The following is a 22317-nucleotide window of genomic DNA, read 5'->3' on the forward strand; positions in this document are numbered from 1 at the left end:
AAAAATTGTAAACTTTAAGATGACGTTTCATCACATGAATTTGTTCATCTATTGCAGCAATTTTCAACCTTTTTCATCTATGGCACACATAAACTAATTACTAAAATTTTGCAGCACACCAAAAAATATATTACATTCTTGGCTGATCTGACAAAAGAAATAGGTATGATTTTGGTTCATGCAAACCAAGAGCTACTGCTGTGTTGGCTGTTGTCATTTTTTTATTTGACAATCTGAGGGAAAAGAGGTCAGTGCCCCTGACTCAATAGTAAGGTACTGCATGTTTTAAAAATTCTTGGGGCCCACCAGTGCCATGGCACACAAGGGGAAAATCACTAATCCATTGCAATGCCACAGACTGCATGATTCAAATATTTTGAATTTTTATTATAATGACAAAATACTTCAGTCCTATACTGCTATACTATAAAATGCTATGGTAATGTACCAGCAAGTGGAGCACATGATTTGATTTCAAGCTAGGTTCTCAAAGGCTTCATTTCTGCTTTTGATTTTATGGGAACAGATACTGCCTCCATGACAGTCAGTTGAGGATGTCTTCCAAGATGCAAATTTAGAAACTGTTTTAATAAAATAGGAAAGCATAACAAAGTTATGCAAAATGCTCAGTACATAGTGGTTATAATTCATGCCTTTGCCCTTGCATTTGTTGTTATTACTGTTTTTATATAGTTTAAAGAATGAAACAGCCACAAACAGCATTTGTCATCTCTACTAAGTAAATTTAACCTATGTCATAGCTTACAAATCTGGGCTTTCATTAGTACTTTAGATTTTCCTAAATTGAATGTGTAATAATATTACAAGTAAAAACGTAAGTATAAATTTATGTGAGAAATTATAATTTCTATTTAGTTTGAGCTAACAAAAAATTCTAAATTTTTAATTCATGAGGTAAAACCTCAAGCTACATAATATATCTCAGAGTATGCATCTTTTCAATAGGTGTTTCCCACATAATTTTTCTTAATGTTATATTTTTATTATAAAATCAGATTGCCTGGCCAGGCATGGCTCAGTGGTTGAGCGCCGACCTGGGATCCAGGTGGTTGGGGTTCGATTCCCGGTCAGGGCACATGCCCAGGTTGGGGGCTGGGGCGTGCAGGAGGCAGCCGATCAGTGACTCTCTCATCATTGATATTTCTTTCTCTTTCTCTCTCTCTCTCTCTCTCTCCCCCTTCCTCTCTCTGAAATCAATAACTATATATTTAAAAATAAAGAGTTTAAAAATAATAATAAAATAAAATCAGATTAAGATACTTCTTTTCAACGGATACTCTTTCAGGAAAACACACAACTCTATAAATGTCCTCTTTACATGTTACATACAGTGACTAAGTTAATAATTTGGGTCTTAATAGCAGTTTACCAGTGTTTCTTCTTCCTTAGGACTCCAATTTTTAGAAAGTTTGAGTTTAGATTAAAAAAAGAAAAAAAGGCAAAGGAAATCCTTTTCCTAGCTTTGGAAGCTTGCCTTAGGGTGGCTAATTATTTTTTTTTAATGTTTTTACTGATTTCAGAGAGAGGAAGGGAGAGGGGGAGAGAGAGAAAGAAACATCAATGATGAGTCATTGACTGGCTGCCTCCTGCACGCCGCCTACTGGGGACCAAACCCAAAACCTGGGCATGTGCCCTGACAGGGACTTGAACCTACCACCCTTTGGTGTATGGGACAGCTCTCCAATCAACTGACCTACACTGGCCAGGAACAAGGTGGTTAGTTTCTTGATGACTTATGGCAAAAATCCAGAAGCCTACTGTTGACATTTTTATAGCAATTATAGATCAGGAGGTAGCTTCTTGGAAGAGCAAAACTGTATCACATATGACACAGCAAGCCTTTGCTAATGTTCCTTTTTTTCCTACTATAGATCAAAATGGTATTAAAAAGCAACAATGTTCCTGTAAAATAAATGAGAGCTTAAATGCAGAAATCAGATATTTAAGAAAGACTATATATATATATCTATCTTTCTGTTATCGGAGAATTGTGTGGATAATCTTTCTCTGTTGCTAGTGGGAGTGAGGTTCTTGGGGTGGTGCTGAAGCAAGCATTTATGGAGGCCCCCACAGGAGGATGGGATGTGGTAGAAAGCTTTATTTGCATGGAATTACATCCCTTGGGTTGCAAAGTCCATTTCCCTTAAACTAGTCCTAGAAAAGGTGCAGCTGGGGATTCAGAAGAGCTAAAATCAAAGCCAACTTCTAGAGTTTCCATTCCACGGTGGAGATGAGTCCAGCACAGCATCAGGCTAGTTCCAGTTGTTAGTCCAGTGTGGTCCATATGGCCATGAGCCATGGGGGTGAATGCAGGGAAGAGTGACCCCTGCAACAGAGAGCAGAAGCCCAGCTCACAAGAGAGGAGAGAGAGAGAGCACGAGAGAGAGGAAACTCCTTTGTTCAGGAGCTTATGTATCTCAAATTCTACACCCTAGCAGTGGCCATGCCTATTCTGGCTAATGACCTGCTCCCAGTTGTGACTGACAGGTAATCATCTTTCCTACGTCACCGAGACTTTACTGGGCATGCCTATAATATTCGGCCTTCCCTTTGTTCCTTTCCAGTTAATTAACTGGATTAAATACAATGATATCATAAGTGCTATGCTATATACCTGAAACTAAATATAAAATAATATTGAATGTCAACTTTATGTAATTGAATGTCAACTTTATTGAATGTCAACTTCATTTTAATTGAAAAAATAAAAAAAATAAAAAGGTTGTCTAAATGTTGGGAATGAACACAGGTTCCATAAAGGACGAGCGCAATAAAACCTTTAGGAAAAAATAAAAAGTTGTGCTATCAACTATTTGTATTAACCTGGGTTTTGATGCCTATATTAACTATTAACTCCTAGGCTTGATCTGAAGACACTGGTTACAACTTCATTCACTCATCCATACACTAATTTGTTTTATGAATATTCCTTCTACACCCCTGGACTGTAAGGCAGGCTTTTTCCACAGCTAACACTGCCTCTCTCAAAGTGCTCTGGGAGTTCAGAAAACAGATTTCCCATGTGAAAATCATGGAAGGGATTAGGGGGAAAAAGAATATAAAATAGAACATGAAAAAATTAGAAAAGAGATAAATAATAGGGCAGAATTATCATTCCAGGTGAACAGGAAAAAAAAAAAGAAAAAAAGAGAAAGCAGAAAGTGTAACAGGAAGATAGATAACTCAACATGACTGGTGTGAAGCCTACAGCAAAGGGGAAAAACAAGGGTATGAAAGCAAATATGTTTTAGAGGCAGGTAGTAAAGGGCTTTTGGATTTGGGGATAGGAGATTTGGATTTTATTTGGTGCTCACATTTAAATGCGAAGCTCCTGGTGAGACCTGTCTGTCACGGGGAAGATCCTGGCGACCTACCAAAGAGCCCACACTGTGATATCACCCTGATGAATTTACCACCATCCAGGATCTGGCCTTCAGTCCCAAAGCCTCAGAAACCTGGTTCAGTCAGCAGAAACACGTGTCAGCAGGACGGGTACATTCCCTTCCTGAGGCTGAGCTACATTCAAGTCAGAAGTTTGCTGGGTGAGCATGAAACTAGACACAGAATTTTTTCCACCCACGTTACAGCCCATTAGACCAACCTAAGGGGACCGCTGTCTCCCTCTCCTGAGCACCGGCAAAGTGGGCCCAGGTGAACGATTTTTCTCTCTCATTTCAGACTCCTTCTGATGAACTATCTTCCTCAAAGTGTATTTTCTGATATTCAGACAGCATACATGAACTCTAACAGACTTAAGAATCACAAAAGCTCCCTCTAAGGTGACCATACATACACACGAACTGATCCACACTGTGGAGATACTGCAGTTTAGCTCCTGGAGGGCGATCCAACTCCCAAATTATTTTTCCAGAAATTTACAGTTGCAGCGATAGGCAGTTCTACTCTGTAATAAATGAAAGGATAAATCAAAGTTTTTGAAGAGAGGAACAAAGAAATCAGAGCTATAATCTGGGAGAAAATTAACTTATCAATAAAGCAGAGATGCTGTAGGCAAGGAAAAGCCTGGACACATGGCGGTCATCTGTAAGACTACCCCAAGTGAGACACAATGACGGTGTGAGCCAAAGAAGAATGAAGAGCTGTGGACTTGGGAAGTACTACTGAGAAGGCTCTGATAGGACTTGCAAGTGCTTTGATCGGGAACAGCTGGGAAGAAGACGGGAGTCCAAGATACCTTCATTAAGACATTTTCTAGCCCGGCAGGATCCAGGCGAGAGGGGTTCGATTCCCGGTCAGGGCACATGCCCAGGTTGTGGGCTCGATCAATGACTCTCATCATTGATGTTTCTCTCTCTCTCTCTCCCTCTCCTGTCCTCTCTCTGAAATCAATAAAGATATATTTTTTTTAAAAAAAAGACATTTTCTATCATCACAAGGACATTAAAAAAATCTTTGCACAGCCATGACCACTGTGGCTCAGTTGGTTGGAGAGTATGGTTTGAGCCCCGTTAGGGCACATACACACGTTGCAGGTTAGATCCCCCATTGGAACCTATTGAGGTTTCACTCCCCCTTCCTTTCTAAAATTAATAAAAACATGTCCTGGGGTGAGAATTAGAAAAAAAATCTTTGCACAGCTTTAAGTTAAAGACTGTCATAAGTTCTGTAGAAATGAGTGTAATGCACAACTCATTTACAACTATGTTGTCAATAATCACCACAGAGAATTATGAATTCCCTGTGTATGAAGTTTTTCATGTATCTGAACATTTCTGGGAAAAGTAGTCAGAGCTGTCTTCAGATTCTGAGTTTCTTTACTCCAAAATGATTAAGGCTTTCCGGCCCAGTGGAATAGCTTTGGAATAACATCAGTTTAATAAATGTAGAAACATTTTATTAATTATGCTGCAGAAGTAAACACTCATAATTGGACATTATTACAGGGAAATCCTAAAGTAAATATAAAGATCAGTGCATAGAAGTAAACTTCTATGCCAAACTAAATTCACATACAGAAATTGCCTTATTCCAATGGTTTAAAAAAAACACACACCAAAAAACCCCACAAAACATTCTATATGTTAAACAACATGAAATAAAACTTATGGTGGTATTTTATTTGCCTTTTATTAATAAAATTTGGATTTGAAATAGAAAATGAAAGTTTAAAATAATTTGAATCTCCTTAACTAGTTGGTAATTTTTACTTACAAAGTCATTTCAGTTAAATATTATATAAAAATGTGCCCTAGCTGGTTTGTTCAGTGGTTAGAGCGTCGGCCCGAGGACCGAAGGATCCCAGGTTCAATTCTGGCAAAGGGCATGGACCTCGGCTGCAGGCTCGGCCTGGTCAGGGCGTCAGTGAGAGGCAACCACTCGCTGTGTCTCTCTCACATGGATGTTTCTCTCTCTCTTCCCCTCCCACTCTCTCTGAAAAAGCAATATCCTCAGGTTAGGATTAAAAAAAAATTACATTAAAATGTTACAAAAGGTTGGAAAATAACCACATCATTCTATTATCATGTTTTTACATAGCATAATTTGGTTTCTATGTGATTTAGCCAATATTAATTTAAGAAAGAGACTTGGTACTGAACATGTAACTTATGTTCATTTAAAAAATCAATGTTAGATGTATTCACAATCAAATAGTTATATGTAATACCACTATTGCTGCATCTCTATGAAAATTAAATTGTGGAATTTTTATCATGCCATCTAGGAGGTTATTTAAATGTACAGTTTTGTTCAAGTTAAAAAAAACAAAACACAGAAGAAGGGCTTTTATTCAACCACAAATATAATCAGAAATATCACAGTGTAATCCAAACAAACAAAAAAAAAAGTGAAAATTAAATTACATATTCAAGAATAATGATGAACATGTTTTAATTACATCTAAGGGTACCTCCACCTAAAGAGCTTATTTTTGGAGTCCAAGATGACAGGCTATGGAGTAATAGAACTTGAAAGCCATTCAGGGACACATAGGCAGACTAATTAGAAGTCGGTGAATTGTTTTTAACTAAAAAATGATTTGGGTGAAGAGCAACATACCTCTCCTAGATCCCAACAGACGTTACCTCAGCCCTATGTTTGACATTTTTACTTCTGATCATGGTACCAGGGGTAGCAACCAGGCATGAGACTAACTCCAGAGATACATTTGTCACCTTTGAGACTGACAGCAAGCTTCCTCTAGTACTCTCCCAAGTCCACACAGCACAGGTAAACAAAGGGGCATTCATTCTCAGAATAAACACAACTTTTGGCAGCAAACGTCAGGTGGCTTTCAGTTACTCAGAGCAAACACAGCAGGTGTGAGGTTAGATTTCCAGATCTCACGCACTGACCTATAAACTGCTGCGGTTCACGAAGATGGTCAATACTTGATGCATGGCATATATTCAAAGTAACATTTTTTCAAAGAATTCTTATTCTCTCAAAAACGATGTGGGATGTTTCCTCCGACCTTTACTACAAATTTGCGATCTGAATCATAACGTCATTCTCCACTGGCAACTTCCTGATGTTTTTAAAATTTTTACTTAGCAGAATATATGGGGGGGGTGAATGACAGAAACTTTCAATTCTAAAATTATTTTATTTTATTTTTTAAATATATCTTTATTGATCTCAGAGAGAGGAAAGGAGAGGGAGAGAGAGATATAGAAACATCAATGATGAGAGAGTCATTGATCAGCTGCAGCCCGCAACCCGGGCATGTGCCCTGACCGGGAATCGAACCCCGATCGCCTGGATCCCAGGTCAACGCCCAACCACTGAGCCACGCCTAGCCGGGCTCTAAAATTATTTTAAATGACAATAACATTAGCAAGCAAAGTTATCCTGTTTAAACAACATGAAATTCTGGGGATAATGTGGTAAACGTGATCTACATAAAAACAACACTAGGGTTACTTTTAAATTTCACAGCTTCCTAACTAGCACTTCTTCAGTTACCAGCATGCAGTTTAGTGTCAGCAAACACAACAGTTTTGGGCTTTTTTTTTATAGTTTTGGTCTATAAGCATGAAACTTAGTTTTTTATTTTTTTGTTTATTGATTTTAGAGGGAGAGGAAGGGAAAGAGAAAGAGAGAGAAAGGGAAGAGGGAGAGACTGATTGATTTGTTGTGCCGCTTACTGATGTATTTATTGGTTGATTCTGACCGAGGACTGAACCAGCAGCCTGGGCATATTGGGACAATCCTCTAACCAACAGCTACCTGGACAGGGCACAGTCGTTCTTTAAAACTATAAAGTATACAGCATTTCAACTCAAAGAAATTATATTTCATGTCACAGAAAAATTTCTCAGGTAATACTAGGCTAATACATGTTGATACAATGTTCCAGAAAAGTTTTGCCTCAGGGAATGTTCATTTTAGATGAATCTGACTGCCTCAGGGACACTGGAAGAGTCTCAGATGCTGCCAAGGGCACCTTAGACAGTCTCACTGAAAGACTTGGAGGTTGCCTATAATTTCATACTATGCTGTACGCCATGAAAGGCCTATAAATATTCTCCTGATATTCTAAAACTGGTTCTTCAGCAGATGCTAATACCGTGTGCCAAGGCAATTAGCAAGCTCATATTTCAGAGTGTCCTGCCTAGAGTATCCTATGTAAATATCTTGAAAGTCAAAAAGTAGGCTGGTGACAGAAAAGTAAAAAGTGAGTTGCGATGCTTTTTGGAGATGCAATTAGATTGTTTCATCGTTGGGCCATTCCTTCTTTCATTCCTGCTAAATAATGGGCTTTTCCTTATGCTCAGAATAGAAACCCACAGAATTATCTGGAACACTCAATATATTCCAAAATTGACAATATAAATTTATTTTAATTTTTTATCAGAGGATATTTCATGACATCATTTACTTCATATAAACAACACAAAATTTAGCATCAAATAAGTTCAGTATTACTTAATTTCAGTAAGTACAAAATATAGAAATCACTGAATTTTAATAATTTCACTCATACTTCCCTCAGTCTGCCAGCGAATTAATTTTGCTTTTGCTACAAAACTGTAATAACAAAGAGTCCATGTTCAATGAAATAATTCATACTGAATAACTTCAATAAAATTCTAGATGGAGAAGTTTCCAAAATATTAAGTAGACCACAAAATGATTTTAAAAACTAGATCTATTTTAACTTATCTTGCATACTATATCTAAAGAATTGAAGGCAGATCTTGAAGACATATTTGCACACCCATTTCTCAGTAGCCTCTTTTACAATAGGTAGAAGCAAAATGTAGTAGCAATCCAAGTGATATCAGTGGATGAATGGGTAAACAAATGTGTTATATACACACAATGGAATATTATTCAGCCTTAAAAAAGAGGAAATCCTGCCGTTTGCAACATCATGGATGAACCTGGAGGGCATTATGATCAGTGAAAAAAAGCCAATCACAAAAAGTCAAATACTATCTTACATGAGATACCTAGAGTAGTCAAATTAGTAAAAAACAAAAAGTAAAATGGTGGTTGCCAGGAGGCCGGGAGGAGGGAGAAATGGGGAGTTGTTGTTTAGTGGGTACTGAGTTTCAGTTTTGTAAGACGAAAAGATTCTGGAGATTGGTTACATGTGTGCTTATACTTAACACTTCTGAACTGTACACTTAAAAATGGATACTATGATCAATGTTATGTGTTTTTCTTTTACTGCAATTAAAAATAAAATGTTTTTTAAAGAGTACACTAAATGAGATAATATGATTCAAGCGCCTGGCATATAAATGAACACCCCAAAATAGTGTTTACAGACCAAGAAGCATCAGACTCCAGAGTGTAAGGACAAGACTGTGAAGGAAATATGCCAGGGCTGTAGAGAGCACTGACTAATGTTTGCTAGCTGGGTGACCTTGGACCTGTGCCTTGCTTATAGTGATGTTACTATTACAGTGGTACCTGGTTTTTTGAATGTCATCCGTTTCGGAGGCCCGTTCGAGTTCTGAAACGTTTGAAAACTGAGGGATACACAGCCGACAGAGGGGCCTCGGGATCTTGCCCTCAGCGGACGCCATGGGGCATGTTCGACTTCCGAAGCGTGTTCGAAAACCAAAGCACTTGCTTCTGGGTTTACAGCGCTCCTAAATCGGAATGTTTGTCAATGAACATGTTCAAAAACCGAGGCACCACTGTAATACATAAAAACTTAATACTTACCGCATGTAATAAGCTCTACGAAAGTGCTTGTGATGATTGCAGTATCAATATCTAGGCAAGGAAGAATCTGTCTTTGCTTTATATTTTTATTGTTTTATGTTTAATATTTTATTCTCTTGATATTCTGAATGGGTACATTTTTACCATTATCACCCCCTCTAGACATAATGAGTCCAAAGTGAAAAAGAGACTATTTAAACTATAGAAAATTTATCCACTTTACCAATTTTAAAACTCATTTGATTGAGGTTACAGCTAGGAATTAAATTAAAATAATCAAACTATTCCTAATTAAAGTGCCTAATAAAGTTGCATTTACTCACAATTTTGAGCCTATCATTTCCTTACCATTGCTTTTCCCATCTATATTATTTGATATTTTGGTTGAGATATATATATTTAATTATTACATATTCAGAGACTTTTTTAACTTCAACATCATCAGCACAGATGGCTAGAGTTTTCAGAGAATAAGAGGCAGAGGATCTCCATTATCAAAAGTAATCTAGCACATTTTAAAAGTAGTTTATTTTACTTTGTGTGTTAAAAAAAACATAAAGATATAATTTATTGGCAAAATACTAAAACAGTCATCTGAAAACAGGCACATTGGCACACAGTAAATTCCTAAATTTAATATAAAGAGCATAAAATAAGGTTATGAGGGGAAATTCACATATTTCACACTTGTTATGTTTGTGCATAGAAAATATACATATGTATACTGAATTTAAGTTCCTTTTTTAATTTATAGCATTAGCAAACCAAACTATCAAGTTATAAAACCTAACAAAATAATATAACTTCAGATTGCTGCAATGGCAAATTACTGAAAACGTTCCTTTCCATAGTTAAATAATACAATTTTAAAAATCAAAAACATTGTTTCTAAGGACACAGTCACAGAAACAGTCTACTGAGTTTTATTTAATTATCCCCATTTTATAATGAGAGTGATAATACTGATTAAAAATACCCAAAGCATACAAGCTACATATGAAAATGGAAAGAGTATCTCACTCATATTCTGAAGATCATTGTATGTTTTATTAAATGTTATATTTTCAAATCATTAAATGGACTAGTGAAATATCATGGTGCTATTTTTGAAGGAGGGAATAAAAATTTGTATTAGGTCATTATCCCTAGAATCTGAATAGAAAAATCTGCTATCCATGTTTAGAAGTGTGAGACATTTCTGGTTGAAGCCATTGTTTCCTTGATAAAGAAACCAGCTTATGAGAAGGATATGGAAAGCCAGGTGACCCTCATTGGAAGGATACTGGGGAAAGCATCAATGCATTGGAAGACATACAGGTGGGGCAAAAGCAGGTTTAAGCTGTTCACATGGAAAAGAATATGATAACAAATAATAACACAAGAACAGACTCTGTGTTTCACATACTCACAGCTGTACACCTACTTTTGCGCCACCCTATAATGACTGCAATGACAAAATGGTTTTATAAAGACTTTTTAACTTTCCTTTCTACCTTGTATATTTGTACAAGGTAGTATTATTACTAATATTGATATAATTATAAGATATTCTAAATTAGGTGAGAATAAAATATTAAGCAAAAATTATATAATCATCACCTGTAAAATAATTATGCCATAAATACATGTATTAAAAACGGAAAAATACTATAGTTTTCATTTTGCAAGGCAGGGGTCAAGCATCTCTTTAAAAACAGAAAACAAAAAACAAACACACAAAAACACAAAACTGATGGACAAATAGTGCAATTCACCGTCTCTTCTTCTGGTCCAGGCAAGGAACTCAACCACCTCCAAGGTCAGCCATGTCCAAGATCAAGAAATGAAACCGAAAGCATAAAGCTGCCCTGGCACATCTGGCAAATCTGGCAGTAAGCCCTCCCTTAACCTTGCCCATCAGTTCTGAGAAACTGTAACTTTAAACAAAGTGATAGAAACATATAAGCCAATTTTATGATGAACTAACTGGTATAAGCAAGAGTAAGTTCCTACAGCATCTATCTGGTCACAAAAACAACACCAAGCTTCTAAAGAAAGAACCCAAACTATTTTGTAGCATAGGAAATATAGTCACTAACATTATAGTAATATTGTCATAACTATGTATGGCGCAGGTGGGTACTGGAAATATCAGGGGAGCACTGCGTAAAGTATATGATGGTCTATCCACTATACTATATACCTGAAACTAATGCAAAATAATATTGAATGTAAACTGAAACTGAAAATTTGTTTTAATTTAAGCGTCTTTTTTTAAGAGAAAAAAAAAAAAAAAGATCCCAAACTAGATTTCTAATATTAAATAAAAGTTAGCTATACATACACTTAAGAAAGGTTAATAAAAACAAGTTAAGATTCAATCCGCTGAGTCCAGCCGGGACTGCAGGTGGCTGGAAGCTCTCCCCACAGCTCAGGGCACAAGGCAGGGCCCAGCCTGGACAGACGCCCGTCCGCGGCCCACACTCAGGCAGGCTGGGCCGACTGGGAAGGCCAGTCACCTACCACGCACGTCTCTAGGATGCGGGAGGAAACCGGGGTCCCTGGAGAAAACCCACGCGGACATGGGGAGAGTGCGCAAACTCCACAGAAACTGTTTCTCCAGGCCTCAAATTGATTTCTTTCTTCTCAATGTTAAAACAAAACGATATTGAATGAAAAGACATTATTTAAAGACCTGCTGTACTGATAATGCTAAAATAAATTGTTTTCTTTGCTTTCAGGACTAAGGGCTGCGCGAATCTAGCAATGGCACCGTCTCCAGCGTTATTCCAGGGCAACCTGCTTTACATTAATGCTCTTGCCTTTTTTCTGCATCAGAGGAAAGAGAGTCTTGGCTCTAGGGAGTATTCTGTCCTTCAACTAAGGGAATGATAGCTAAATTCTAATTCCTTCCTAACTGATCACCATTATCCACCTCACACAAGAGCATTCTGGACCTATGACCGAAGATAAAGGTAATGCTGAACGATTTCACTAGAAAATAGGACTCGTGAGAGGATGCCGGCTCTTCTTAATACCTTATGTGGATGCTTTTGGCTCTGACCGGCAACATTTCTCTTAGACATGAGCACACTACTACTTGTCCTCAAGCTCCAACACCAGTTCTACCCTGAACAGAGGACAGAGGGATGGTATAAATTAGGGAGAAAAAGAGATTGAGGGCAAGAGATTGAGGACAGTTAACAGGAAGTGATAAGAATTCCTATCAGTGGGCACAGAGAACATTTTTCAAGAGATATTTAGATGTTCAAACAGATACAGTAGTCACTAATATTTTCCTCCCAGAACCAGATTCACCTTCTTTCTTTCCATATGAATCCTTTCCCATTAGAGATGACATCGGCCCATCTCCCTTGTACTAGCGATAGCCATGTCACTAAGTTCAGGCCTTTAGAATACACACAGTGACAATTTTCAGGCCACTTCTAGGACACATTACATGTCCTAGACTTTCTCTTAAATCCCTCCTGCTGGATAGGAAATGTCAATTTATGGATAACCCTGAGAACCTAACCCTGAAAGTCCAGACCTGGACAGCTCACTTCCTGTGACATGGTTGGGAAATAAAATCTGTCTTAATTCGGTCACTTGGATCCAGAAGTTCCTTTTGCATGAACTTAGCCTACCTAAAACTGATACATTGGTGATTGTAAGTGTGGCAGAATGGAGAGAAAGAAATCTGCACTGTCTGTGAAATATCTGAGGTTAGCCACATAACCTTTCATTGAAGTGCAGTAGTGGAAAAAGAAAGGGAAGATATTGGTCTCTGATATTACTTAATAGGCAGCAAAAAATAATAATAATAATAATGATTTCAGAGCAAAAAAGTTATGTGGTCAAAAAGAAACGATGGGAAAAGCACTGGATGAATCGGCAGAGGGAGCATAGATGCATACAGTTACCATCTACTGATACCACTCCAGAGCGGAACGTGACAGTTCTGACACTGCATGTACAGCATGGCCATTTCGGTCCATTGGGAACTCATGGACTAAGGCAATTTAGTACTTGTAACCTTATATTTTATAAAAATTAAATTTTCATTCAAATTATAAAACTAAGGCGGAGGTAGTCAGAAATGGAAATGAAATGGTTAATGAAAAGCAATACAGTTCTAACAGCCTTTATTAAGGACAGTTCAATCGGCAATGTGCATGTAACACAGCGTCCCGTCGTTTAGTCAGTATTTTTCTAAGGCTAACACTGACCCAGTCACTGTGCTAATGCTGGGTGAGCTGTAGGAATCTGAGAGGAGACAGAGACTATACTCTGTAGTTGCAGAGCTCACAGTCTAATAGGGTAGCCAAATCTGTAAGCTAGGAGGAGTAGAAAAGATAAAAGGATTTTCATAAGTAGAAAATGCATGTAAATACTCCAGCTTACTGGAGTGGGACAGTATGTGAAGACAATTCACAGATCAGTCTTTAAAAATGGATACATAAAATAATTCTGGCCCACATCATGAAAAGTAAAGTTGTATAAGAACATCAAATGTCACTCTGAGTCAGAACCATGAGATCTAAGAACAGTTTTTATGTAGTCTTATTGTAAGAGTAGGAAAATAAATGCTTTTATAGCAGTACACAATGCTTCCTTTATATACCTAGCTAAAAAGTTTAAGCATATAATCTCAAACAAGCTGACTTCCCATAAAAACCAGGAAGGCACACAGTGACCTTCATATAATAGCAAATGAGATTATGTTCTGAATTTTTGAGATAAAAAAACTTCTTAAAAAAAAGCAAACAAACAAAAAAACAACAACAGATATCTTGACATGTGAGGAGGGAAGATCTGCTTCTAATTAGCACATAAACATATAATACAATATATAATCACACTGATTTTCTAATTATTACATCTGTTACCTATTTGAAGACATATACAAACATAAAGTATATATACACATACATTTTTGCATAGATCTATATATGTATACCTATAAATGTATGGCATATATACACATTCACATACACAGAATAATTTATTTCTCAAACCATTTAATTATACTTTCCTAATACTTCACTTGAAGTTATGAACGTTAGAGTTAAAAGCGCATACTTCCCTATAATTCCTGTGAGAATGAACCCATACCAAACTGACTACATTTTGTACTCAATTCAGACTTACTGTTGGCGTCTGAGGATGTGATACCAGCCCCTTCCCAAAGAGTCCCTCTCCAGAAACTAGCAGATCAGGGGGCATTCTCTCACCCACCTTTCTCATGTGACATCTGACTTGACAAAACCATTCTTAAATCCTGACTAGTGAGTTTGGCACTGGTGTGTGTGTGTGACGGGGGGGGGGGGGAGGGCAGTTAAGAAATAGGGATATGGAGGTTGTAGGAGAACCATTGCTTAACTAGGACCCAATAACAAGGATAGGGGCCAGGATGCTGCATGGGGCTAGCCTTTTGTTGCTACAGTGACTCATTGTGCCCCAAATCTTCAAAGATTGCCTAATGCTTCTTTCAAGAAGGCAATTGCCTCTCTCTTGATTGCATTCCCAGATGATTTAAACAATATAAATAGTCCAACATCAAAAACATTGCATGCTACAGTCTTTACCAGCTCTGGTCTGTAAATATGCATACTATATATAAAGGCTTTTATGAGTTTTTAAACACACTGTGGCCCAAGGTCAATCAAGGATCAAAAAGAGAGACAAACACTCGTGAGAATGCAACAAATTAACTGTGAAGAATTCCCATGGAGAGACTATGTTCTCAACTATGATAAAATATAGGTAATAGTTACCACAGTTAAACATACTGTTTCATAGTGAGAAACAGTAAAAATGTGGTTTTTTAAATCAGAATTGGTTATCCACTAGTGAGAAACTATTTCTGAACAGAGAGAATAGTTGGTTAATCTGTTAGATTTCTTCAATTAGTATTAATTCTTTAATTTTACTTTTGGTACATATTTTTAAAAAAGTAAAGTAGTAAACCATTCTTGTGCACCACTGATGTACTGCCAAGGTAATCATTGCACTATGTGTATATGAAATCATCGCATTGTACACCTTAAATATACACAATTTTATTTGTCAATTATATCTCAATTAAATTTTTTTTTTAATTTAAAAATAGTACCACAAAGGAGGAGCCCTCAATGTTAAGGATATGTCAGCTATTCAGGAAACACAACCAGGGGGCATCATAAATCTAAGTGAAGTACTGAAAAAGTATTCTTTAAAGATTCTCGCTGTTTGAATTTTAATGCATTTTAAAGCAATACAGTACTTTCTTTCGAGTAGCCATAGAAACCAATTGTCTTATTTACTTACTAACAGCACTAAAAGTTGATAGATTCTCAGGGGGCTTTATTCCTCTGGAGCAGCTAAGTGCCAGGAACTATCCCTTCCCATCAGCCATTATCTCTTAAATAATCTGTGCACTCTAGAACTTCAATTGAGATGAAAAAAGGAAATAAAGAAGTTAAGAAAAGTTTTGCTTACTATTCAATACATCCAAATCAGGCATTTTTAAAAAGTCAATCTATAGCTTGATTGCCCCTGAGACACTATATTTTACACTTTCACATTTTACATGTCCTTTAACTTATATTAAGGTTGGATTTTTAAAGGTAACTTGAAATGCTTGACTACTACTTTCAATGAATCTAAAGAGTATTAAAAATGACTTAAGGGATAAATGTAAACTGAAGTTGATGGTGGGTTCTGCAACACAAATGGCAACCATTTCTTAAAACAATGTTCAAAATGAGCCCCAGGTTTTTTGTTCCTTTGCTTTACTTAAAATCAAATAATTATACCCTGAATGTAACATGCTGATTCTAGTTAGTATACTTATTTTTAAATATGTTGACTTCTCTATATCTTTAGTTAAACTTTTATTTTTCTTTTATTTTTATTTTTCTTTAGAGAATTAAATTCTCTAAAGACATGTTATGCAAATAACCAAATATATTAATGATTTCAACAGAATAAAAGTTCTCTATGTCTATATAATCACATTTTATGCACTTTAAAGAGCAAAGAAACTTTATTCAAAAAGCATTGCTAATATAAAGTGGTCAAAATTATTTGGAACTTTCTTCTATATTAATATATATTCTTTGAAGCTGGACTTTGGTTTTATTATTTCCCTGTTTCACATTGAGGAAATTGAGAAAATTAGTCATCAATGACAGTGCTTCCTATGTTCATCTGCTCTCCCATAACACTTTCTATTCACGCTCTTTATCCCTGAAGCTTTATTATATATTATATATTTATATATAAATCACATGAAATTTATACAAATTACATTTATTTTAAAAATCATTCAATTAAACATGATGATGAATTGTATTATCAAATATTACTCAAAATGGTTTTCAAATAACTCAAAAGGAGATAGACTTCAAACCTTCATCAAGAAGTTACTTGTACAATAATGTGGACTGTGTAAAACAGTCCTGTGAAGAAAGGTAAGCATTAATTCTAGTATTACTTATGCTGAGGCATCCTAAGTTTCTTTTCTAAATGAAATTAGTTATGTTTTTATGGGACAAAAGCACCAAAGAGAAGTATGTCAGTAAAATTGTTTCTGAAAGAGGTTCAGAGTTCCTTGTTTCTGTGTCTTCATAGAAACTGAATATTCAAACCCCTTCCTTAAAATGTGAATGTTAAGGCAGAACATTTAAAGGCTTTCATGCCTTGCAGATTTACTTTAAACACTGCCTCATAACCATGGGCTTCCAGCTGAAAATGAACTAAAAAATGAACAACATCCTGAAAGACACAAAATTATTAATAAGCTAATGATTTCCAAAAAGGGGGAAAGGTAATATGTAAATTAGCAGTGGGGTGGATGGTCTAAATAAGGGCCGCATAGTGTGCACTCTGATTTGAGAAGTCACACTGTCAGCAGACATTTTATCATGTTAATAGTAAGCAACAGGTAGTTAAAGGGGGGAAAGAGAGCAGGTATCTCCTCCATGCCCTCTGGAAGTCACCGATACCAAAATGTAATTATCTTACTAAAATAAGCCATGATTACATTTTCACGTATTGCATGTGCATCAAAACAGACATTTACCAAAAATATTTCAGTAAATCCTTCAGTTAAATTTAACATATAATTTTGAAGAATTTTCCCCATAGATCACTTATGAGTAATTGAAAATACTATAGCAATAAATACTCTATTCTGACTTATACATATAAGTTGGCTAAACAAATCCTAGAATATTTCATTCTTTCAGGCAACTCTGCAAGCCTCAGTAGTTTAAATCAAACACATTTACAAACTTCCCAAGTATAGACGAGTTGCTCTTAATAATTCAATAAAGTAATCTGAATAAAGCCAGAGAACTAAGATATTTCAGATTTAAAATATAGAGATGAAAGTCTAAAATTCATGTTTTTTAAATATTTTAACACAGCCACTAAGAAATAAAATGACATGTGTGGAGCATTGCTCAAGTACTGACAGAAGGTTCAATATTCTTCCAAGTGAGGGCATGACAACTAGAAATTCTTCCCCAGGTTTAGAAATAATCTCATTTGCTTGCTTGCCTTTTTGAGTTTTTTGGGGGGGTTTTTTTGGCATTCAATAGTAGCATAAACAAACAAAACAAATGTGTATGGGGGTCTGCTTTTGTAAGAACATTCACTTAGCAATAAACTGTCTAAGCCTTGTTCATAAAGCATGCAAGCTAAGCCCCCCACTATCACCACCATGGCCGTTTTTCATCCCTGCACCCATGCCCAGTGTCAACGAGCTGCATCCAATTTTAAGGTAACAATGAGCGTTTCTTCAGAAACCCCTGCGCTAGACTCAGCTACATGCTAGACTTGGCTGTCAGCGACTGCACCCGAGGGGGCTGGGAGACGGGGTAGGGGAGCCGGGGTGCAAACTAGTCTAAGCTTCCCGGGATTTCCCTAGGTCGTGACAGCGCGCGAACTGATGAGAGAAGTCAAGTCATCTGCACGTAGAGCGCTGCGGACGGGCCCCACGCGCAATCCTCTCCAACGCCTCGGGAAGGGCTGCCGGGTGTCCGCGGCTCCCGCTCGCTCCCTTCCAGGCCTCGGAGGTGCAAAGGGCGGGCGGGGGCGCTGCCCCGCCCCCCGGGCCCGACCCGACCCCCCGCAGGGGAGCTGCGCTCCCGACGCGCCGTCAGCTGTTCGGCTGCTCCGCGCAGACCCCGCAGCGAATCCCCGAGCTGGAGATCGGGGCCCCGGCTCCAAGGCAAACAAACGCCCCCTCTTTAAAGACCCGGCTCGCGCTCAGCAGCCCTCCAGGAAGCTCCCCGGGCAGTCCACGCCGAGCCCTGCCACCGCGGCCCCCCCCCCCAACCCGCACAGCCCAGGGCGCGGGTCCGTCCTGGAGGAAAGCGCGGCGGAACGCGCTGGAAACGCGCTCTGGTGTAAAGTTAATGCGGAGCCACGAGGCTGAGCAGCAATTTTATGCCATCGGGAGCCGTTCAACTCCCGCCGACGGGGCCGCCGGGCCGCCTCCCACGCCGCGGAAGAGCGGGCGTCCGCGAACCTCGCGCCTTCCTCCCCCTCCCTCCGAGTCCTTAATGGACCATTATTAGCAACCCGATCGATGCCCGCGGCTTTCGCAGCTGCACGTCGCAAAAGCGCGGCCACGGCGTGGACCAGCGCCCGAGACGCCGCTGAAAAGTTGAGAAGGGGCGAGCCAGCGCTTCGCGGACCTCGGGGGGCCGAGGGGACGGGGGGCGGCTCGGCGGGAACCCGGGGAGACCTGAACCCCAGCGCGGCCGGCCGGCGAGCCCTCCGCGTCCCCCCGCCGGGAGGGGGCACCGGCGCCGCCGCGGCTCCGCGAGCCCGCCGCGGGGAGCGCCGACCCCCGCCCGCCTCGGGGCGGCGCGCGGGGCCCGCGGAGGGGGCGCAGCACTTACGTCTCGGAATTTGTTCCACTGTCCCACTTCCTTGTCGTACTGGGAGATGGTGGTGAGCCATTGTTTATCATCCAGAAAATTGCCGCCGTCCGACCGCCCCCCGGCCGCAGCCACCGCCGCGGCCGCCGCGAGAGCCTGGCTGCACCAGGCGGCCGCGCACACGCACAGCACGGCCGGCACCTTGAGCATCTGGGGAGGAGACACGGGCGGGGCGGGGGGACAGTGTCAAACCAGGGGGACGGAGCCCGGCAGACCCTGGAAAACATGCGGGAGCAACGGCGGGGGGGGAGGGGGAGGAGACGAGCAGGGGCGGGCGCTACCCCCAAACCCGGGCACTCCCGCACGCAGACCCGCAGACCCGGGGGAGGAGAGGCGGGGGGAGGCAGGAGCCCGAGCCGCGCGAAGAACGCTTCCCCGCACATCACCTTGTCGGGAGCCCGCGCCGCGCCCGCAGCTCCTGCTGGAAAGGCAGCGGGGCTCGGCCAACTCGCCGCTTTCAGGAGCCGCCGCACGCGTCGCCGAGCGGAGCGGTCCAGTCAGCGCCCGGCGCCGGCGCGCGCCCCGCATCTCCGCCCCCCCGCGCGCCGCTCGCACGCCGGCTCCGGTTGGCTCCCCCTCCGCCCCCCCATCCCACCTTCCTGTCTCCGGATCGGAGCCGGGTTAACTCCGGCGGCGCCGCTGGGCCGCGCGGGGGAGCCGCGGCCGCTCTCCGACGCCTCGCCTGCGGGAGCGGCTCCCGTGCTCGCCGCGCGGGCCTCGCTCTCCCCGCTCCCGCGTGCATTCCGCGCCTCTGCTCCTCACCTGGGCTCTGCATCTTCCCAGTCAGACGTGGGAAGTGGGATCTGAAGAAAACTTCAGGCATCACCAGGTCCAGACACTCCCCGGGACTTTGTGCCCCGTACGCCTCCTGGCTGAGCTCCAGCCGAAGGCAAAGCCTTTCCGGAGGGTCTCGGGAGATGTGTTCAATTTCAGGAATCTGGATTTTTACAGAGTGCAACTTTCATATTAAAGGGCAGAATTAAAAAAGAAAGAAAGAACCATGACCAGGTGGGACGTTGGCGTACGTCTAAATCTCCCACATACTGTAAGATATTTTTCCCTTAATAAAAACTCAGCGACTGTGTTTTACGTTCTGGCACCTGAATTAAAAACTTTAGAAGCCCAGTCTGTGTCTCCCTCCTGCAAAATGGAAGAGAGTTTTGAAGACCTAACAGTAACGATGGTCTCCAAACCTCCAATTATGACAAAATACTGGGCGCTCCGTGTTTCTTCCACACACTATTCTAAATAATTTGGAAGGAAATCAGTGATTAGCCACCTGTGAAGAAAATCTCTCCCACAGCCTTAGAGGATTTAGGTGAAGTGATTATTATATGTAAATCGAGAGATTCATGGAGGCTAAAAACTGCGATAACTTTATGTATCTCTATTTACATTATTAGAGATTTCAGCCAAAACTACAGCTCCCAAAACAATGACCTTGGAACATTTCACGTAACTTCCAAACTTCAGGACTATTTGAATAGCAGCAGGACTTTCTCAAATTTTCCATTTCAATCCTATAACACCTGTATAATGTTTTTCAAACTCTATTATAAAAGGAATGAAACAATGATTTATTAAGATTGGTTTCTAATTTTTAAATGTAGGATTTAAAAGTGAATGTATAATATGTAAAATAAAGGGGGGGAAAACTGCTATTTTTTAAAACTCAGATATTTCCCTCACTTTCCCTCCTTTCCACTGTGGTAATGGTAGAGTGAAAAAAGAATTTGCGATTACAGTTCCTAGAAGTCCTGACAAATGTAAACACATGTCAGATAACTTTAAGAATCCTGGAATGTGTTGTTCTCCAAAAAGATTTATTTTGGCCTAGTCACAGATGGACATGCCATGTACTTTTGTTACTGGGGAGACAAGACCTCGGTTCTTGTCCTCTTGTAGGAAAGATTTCAATCAAAAGACAAAGTGTAGTAAAGTAAGTAAGAATTCATTGGCCGCAGCAAAAACATACTTAGGACTGAGAAACAAGGAAGAGCATAGAAGCAGCAACAGGAGAGCCTAGGCTGGGCTGCTTTGGCTCACTGGGAAGTCAGAGAAAAGGAGACGCTGGGAACAGGTTCAGGGGGTAGACCCTGGATGAGCTGCCACTGCCCATTGCTCCCCAGGTTGCAAGTCTCCTGGGGTCCCTTAAAGGAAAGAAATGGGGAAGGGACAGGCACTGGCCTGCTCCCCTAAGGGGGAGCACACACTGGGTCCTTCATCCTGAGTGTATTTATCTCTCTTTTGCAGGTGGAAATCTTAGGAGAGGTCTCAACAGAATATTCATCAGCTTCCCAGGTGAGCTCTTTCAGGGTCCTGGCCTCCACCAATTGGTCGGTGCCAGGCAGTGAGTCATTAGTCAATGTAGCTGGTCCTAAGGCAGCGAAGGCATCATTTGTCTGGTTTTGCTGCTTTTCTGGGCCTGGAGCTGAAATACAACTGAGGCCTAGATGTTATCTCTAGGGAGGAAAAGGTCAGGAGGTCCAAACCACATGACCAGCAATATGCTAGGGGAGGAAATGTTACCCTGGGGACAAGGTTCTTGTTTTCCCAGTTTTGCCCCTTGCTAGGCATCTAGGGCTTTCTGCCCTGGGGAGTCTCTGTACCTGGTCCATCATCCTTGCTCCGCTCATGTCTAACTGCCTATAATACACTCCAGCATATTTTAGTTCTTGATTAGGATTTCATAGGTAATCATTAGGAGGTCACCCTCCACTCTCACCCTTCCTGCTTTCTGATCCTTCATCCCTCCACATCCCCAGCCTCACCTCTGGACTTCAAAATTTGAAGTACTTTCCTCTCAATTCAATGAGAGTATTTAGCATGTTTAAAAACCTCATTTTTCAAAATTTAAATCTAATTGTGCCTTAGATGAAGCTCTGATGTACAGCAAGTCAGTAACCGTAAAATTGAAAATAACCTTCTACCCTTTGTAAGCTACCTTTAAAAAAGATGCCTTTGCCACAAAGTATTTGATGAGGGATGATACACCAACACTCCGCCCCCTTCAGCATCCATTATATATTTTCGCATAGTAATTGTCATCTAAGAATAACTGTCACCTTGAGATTTATGGGAGCATATATACTTATTTATGTACCTCAATTTACACCAAAATGCACAACTCCCACTGATGACCCTGACATGTTCATAGACGCTCTTCACATCTAGCTTTTACTGGCAAGTTCCCAAAAGGCAGCTTCCGATGGACTGCTGCAAGATGTAAAGATGTGTTGAAGAACAC

General features: G+C 40.2%; 1 protein-coding gene across 3 annotated transcripts in view; it reads right to left on the reverse strand.

Moving 5' to 3' along the window:
* The window catches only part of SPOCK3 (SPARC (osteonectin), cwcv and kazal like domains proteoglycan 3), a 280247-nt gene extending 260603 nt beyond the window's left edge, over window positions 1-19644 (reverse strand). For all 3 annotated transcript variants that reach the window (XM_081137554.1, XM_081137552.1, XM_081137553.1), the window contains exons 1-2: window positions 19457-19644; window positions 19032-19220 (exon numbers count right to left, since the gene is read on the reverse strand). In XM_081137554.1, the coding sequence (XP_080993680.1) occupies window positions 19032-19220 (189 nt within the window). In that variant the 5' untranslated portion in view covers window positions 19457-19644. The remainder of the gene's footprint in view (window positions 1-19031; window positions 19221-19456) is intronic.
* Window positions 19645-22317: the final 2673 nt, after the last annotated feature.

Source organism: Miniopterus schreibersii (assembly GCF_964146895.1).
Source record: "Miniopterus schreibersii genome assembly, chromosome: 4".
Classification (NCBI taxonomy): domain Eukaryota; kingdom Metazoa; phylum Chordata; class Mammalia; order Chiroptera; family Miniopteridae; genus Miniopterus; species Miniopterus schreibersii.